The sequence below is a fragment of the Colobus angolensis genome, unplaced genomic scaffold (assembly GCF_000951035.1).
Source record: "Colobus angolensis palliatus isolate OR3802 unplaced genomic scaffold, Cang.pa_1.0 Scaffold355, whole genome shotgun sequence".
Classification (NCBI taxonomy): Eukaryota; Metazoa; Chordata; class Mammalia; order Primates; family Cercopithecidae; genus Colobus; species Colobus angolensis.
In genome coordinates this window covers 45,678-50,416 of record NW_012116877.1, presented here as the reverse complement: position 1 = coordinate 50,416, position 4,739 = coordinate 45,678, and the positions used below count along the sequence as shown (strand labels likewise).

General features: G+C 40.9%; 1 protein-coding gene and 1 pseudogene across 6 annotated transcripts in view; one reads left to right on the top strand and one right to left on the bottom strand.

Annotated features, from left to right (window-relative positions):
• The window catches only part of PAAF1 (proteasomal ATPase-associated factor 1), a 60,096-nt gene that overhangs the window by 48,632 nt on the left and 6,725 nt on the right, over nt 1-4,739 (top strand). For all 5 annotated transcript variants that reach the window (XM_011953018.1, XM_011953017.1, XM_011953016.1 and 2 more), the window contains one exon: nt 3,728-3,810. In XM_011953018.1, coding sequence (XP_011808408.1) covers nt 3,728-3,810 — 83 coding nt within the window. The remainder of the gene's footprint in view (nt 1-3,727; nt 3,811-4,739) is intronic.
• Nucleotides 849-1,719, bottom strand: LOC105519609 (annotated as a pseudogene). Its single transcript, XR_001002998.1, has one exon. The product of XR_001002998.1 is annotated as an actin-related protein 2/3 complex subunit 3 pseudogene (transcript).

Here is a 4,739-nt window from a genome sequence, read left to right as displayed (position 1 = left end):
AAGTGCTGGGATTACAGGCTTGAGCCACCGCGCCCGGCCTCATTATTATTATTATTAAGACTTCTGGACTGATTTTCTCATTTGATTAGAATAGAAAGGGAAAAACAAAAGGGGAAATATTTATTGACCAGACACTGTGCTGAACGTTTTATATACATTGTCTCATGTAATCTTTGTTACCATTTGTTGAGGTGTAGGTATTATTATTCCTATTTTTTCCTATAATTTAAAAAAAGTTGTACAATTAATATCTGTAAAAGTTCAAACAATACAGAATGATACAGATTTAAAAGTCTCCTTTACGACCTTTTTGGTTCCCTTCCTCTTTTCCAGAAGTAACTAGCGTTAACAGTTTGGCACATATTTTTCAAGACTATTTTCAGAGAATTTGTACACTTACATTTTTATGTATTAATGTGAATAATATACTTTTATCTTCAGTTTGTACATAATTGAGATTATTCTCTATATAGTGCCCTGTGACTTTTATTTAAATTACCGTTTTAGAGCTGTTTCCAGGTAAATGCATGTAGATCTATTTCTTTTTTCTTTTTTTTTTTTTTTTGAGATGGAGTTTCGCTCTTGTTGCCCACCCTGGAGTGCAATGGCACAATCTCAGCCCACTGCAGCCTCCACCTCCCAGGTTCACGCCATTCTTCTGCCTCAGCCTCCTGAGTAACTGGGACTACAGGCGCCGCCACCTTGCCCGGCTAGTTTTTTGGTATTTTTAGTAGAGATAGGGTTTCACTGTGTTAGCCTGGATGGTCTCGATCTCCTAAACTCATGATGTGCCCGCCCTGGCCTCCCAAAGTGCTGGGATTACAGGTGTGAGCCACCACGCCTGGCCTGAAATTTCTTTATTATTACTTATTCTTACTAAGCACCAGCTTAATACTGCAGAAAATTTCAAATCACTGTTGATAACCCACTTTCTTTTCTCCCACCCGAATTCTTGATCAAGAGTTTTTCAAGTAAAAACATGCTCTTCTCTCTTGTGTATAAAACGTTGTGAAATAAAGGCAAAGTATTGTGTATATCTTGCTGGAAAATGCTGCCCAGGGCTCTGGAGATGGTGGCTGCCCCTGATCCTTTCACTGTCCAGGCCTTGAAAGACTCTAGTTCATGAACTGTCTTTTCACAAAGCAAGTCCACCACTTGCTGCGTTTATCATTCTGAGGGTTGAAAACTTTCTTACAAAGTCTCAGTCCAGTCTCTTGCCTTAGCTGTTGTAAATAGGCCCTCATCACTTCATCTTCCTGTTTGTTTGCAGGTTTGGGATAAATTGGGATAAGTGGAAAACCAGGCTCTTCAAGAACGGGAAAGTTAGTGATTCCCAGTGTATACATTTCTTTCTCACCCTGGCTTTTGGAATTGCACTTTTGGAGTTCCTTCAGACACTCAGAAACGTAGAGAGAGATATATATCAAGGTCCTATCAGCTTCATTATTAACTTCATAGTTTTTGAAGAAGACATTGGCCTTGAAGTAATAGATGGCTTCATCCACAGTATCAATATCTTTTGTCTCTCTTGGGGCAGGTCCTTTGAATTGACTTCTGATAGGTAACAGTGCCATATTTCCAATGAGTTCGGTGTCAGGATCCATGAGAGAAGAGTGGTAAGCTGGCATCTTGGTGGCTCCTGGGTTTCAACCCAGAGGAGCAGATTTTTTGTACTTTTTTACTTTTCTGCTGGGAAGAAGGCAAGGCATAACTTCCAGTACTGATACCTAAAGGCAAAGGGAGTAAGATTATAGCTCTGTTTTCAGAGTACAAAACTAAGACCAGTAAGAGAAAGTTATCAGAAACCACATTCCAGTTAATTATAAAGGAAAAGCTTTCTTTTCCTTAAGAAAGAAGCTGCCCTTAAGGTAGTGAGCACCCCTAACTCTGGAGATGGGCAAGTGTAGGCTGTTTGGCCGCTCTGCCGTGTGCTGTAGAGGGAGTTATGTACTGGTTTAGAAGTTGGATATAGATGATCTTTGAGGTCCTTTGGAACTCTTTGATTATTAGTGAGGAGATTTAAATTGCCAGATGAAACAAAATAAAAATCTTTTTTGATGGAAATTGCCAGACATATCTAAAAGTAGAGAGAATAGCACAATGAACCTGCTATAGCCATTGTCCAACATAAGCTATTATCAGTATATGGCTAATCTTGTTTTACCCATTCCCTTGCATTCCTCACTTCATATATTTTTAAATATATCATGAGCATCTTATTTCACCCATCAGCATTTCTATATGTCTCTCTCAAAGATAAGGATTCATTTTTGGAGAAGATGATTTTTAATAATAATGCAAAAAAGGGGAAGGTACTACCTTGTATATGCTGCTGCTTGGAATGTAGAATAACAGACAAATTTGGAAAACAGTTTTTCATATTTCCAAAAAGTTTGAAAAGGTTAATTAGTATCTGCTGCTTCTTTTCCAGGTCTTTATATATACAAAGTCAGAAAAAACTGTATGCATAAAGACATTCATTTATGCACATGCCATCAACCATGAAAAATAGGCACAAAAAAATAGATAAAAATGTTAACAGTAATTCCCTTTGAATGGTAGATTGGGGTGATTTTTCTACCTCTGCTTTGTTTATTTTTAAAGTTCAATGAGCATGTACTACTTCTATTTATTTATGTATTTATGTATTTATTTTGAGACAGAGTCTCATTCTCTTGCCTAGGTTGGAGTGCAGTGACACCATCTTGGCTCACTGCAACCTCTGCTTCCTGGGTTCAAGCAGTTCTCCTGCCTCAGCCTCCTGAGTATCTGGGATTACAGGCATGGACCACCACGCTCAGCTAATTTTTTTTGTATTTTTACTACTTTTATATTAACAAAAAGAAATCACCTCATTAAGCAGTTTATAGATCACCCCAAGTTTCATTTGTCCATACTCTTTTAAGAATTAGATATACTTTTACTTTCTTAGCGTAACTGTCCTCTTTCTCCTAGTGTATACAGTCAAATTTACAGATTGAGGAATAATCTGGGAACATTTTAACAGGGAATATCTACACAAATATTTCTTTAAAAAATGTTAAGGACTTTTTTTAGACATTCTCTATTAAAAATAATCTAGGATAAGTTTATAAATACACACACACACACACACACACACACACACACACACCCCTGTGGTTGCTTGCTCTGTGCCTTTGGCTGGCATTGCTAATCAAAGACATCCCTTCTTCCCACAGAACTCGCACTTGCTCTTCAAATCTACCCCAGCTCAGCATTCTAGGCAGCCACTATGGGTTATCATATGGCCCACATAGGCCGTGCACGGTGGCTCACGCTTGTAATCCCAGTACCTTGGGAAGCTGAGGCGGGTGGATGGATCACCTGAGGTCGGGAGTTTGAGACAAGCCTGACCAACATGGTGAAACCCCATCTCTACTAAAAATACAAAAATTACCCAGGTGTGGTGGCGGTCGCCTGTAATCCCAGCTGCTTGGGAGGCTGAGGCAGGAGAATTGCTTGAACCCAGGAGGTGGAGGTTGCAGTGAGCCGAGATCGCAGCATAGTACTCCAGCCTGGACAACAAGAACGAAACTCTGTCTGAAAAAAAAAAGATGGCCCACATAATAAGATCTATTTGCCATTCTGGGTCTTTGGACCATCTTCTTTACACTAGTGATCTACAGAAGCAGATAAAAATACTGAGTGTTTAAAACTCTGGATAGAGTTTTCTCTTAGTTATATCAGTTTTCTTTCTGCCTTTCAGGTGATGGAAGCTGTTTTATTGTCCAGCAGGACTTAGACTATGTCACTGAGCTCACTGGGGCTGACTGTGACCCTGTGTACAAGGTACAGGCCTGAGACAACACTAGACCTGGGTGTTTCTCATGTGAGATCTAGGGCTTTTACGAGACTGAATCCAGATACCTTGTGGTCATTAGGGATGATAAAATAGTGCTTATTGTATAAACAGTGTGGTAGGATGGGAAAAAATTAAGAGCTTAAGTCAGAAGTGACGTCTGGGCCAGGCATGGTGGCTCATGCCTGTAATTCCAGCACTTTGGGAGGCCGAGACAGGTGGATCACTTGAGGTCAGGAGTTCAAGACCAGCCTGGCCAGCATGGTGAAACCCGTCTCTACTAAAAATACAAAAAAATTAGCTGGGTGTGGTGGTATACGCCTGTAGTTCTAGCTACTTGGGAGGCTGAGGCAGGAGAATCGCTTGAACCTGGGAGGTGGAGGCTGCAGTGAGCCCCGAGATCGCACCACTACACTCCAGCCTGGGCAACAGAGTGAGACTCTATCTCTAAAAAAAAAAAAAAAAAACATAGTGACTTCTGGCTGGCAGCTGTACCCCCAGCACTTCTGGAGGCTGAAACAGATGGATCACTTGAGCCCAGGAGTTCGAAACCAGCCTGGGCAATGAGATGAGACCCCCATCTCTACAAAAAATACAGAAAAATTAGCTGGGTATGGTGGCGCACATGCCTGTAGTTCCAGCTACTGATTTGGGAGGCCAAGATGGGACGATTGCTTGGGCCTGGGAAGTTCAGGCTGCCATGAGCTGTGATCATGTCACTGCACTCCAGCCTGGGCAAAGAGTGAGACCCTGTCTCAGAAAAAAAAAAAAGTTCATCACTTACTGGCTCTAGAAACTTAAAAACTTACTTTACCTCACTAGTCTGTCAATTCTTTTTTTTTTTTTTTTTTTTTTTGAGGCGGAGCCTCGCTCTGTTGCCCAGACTGGAGTGCAGTGGCCGGATCTCAGCTCACTGCAA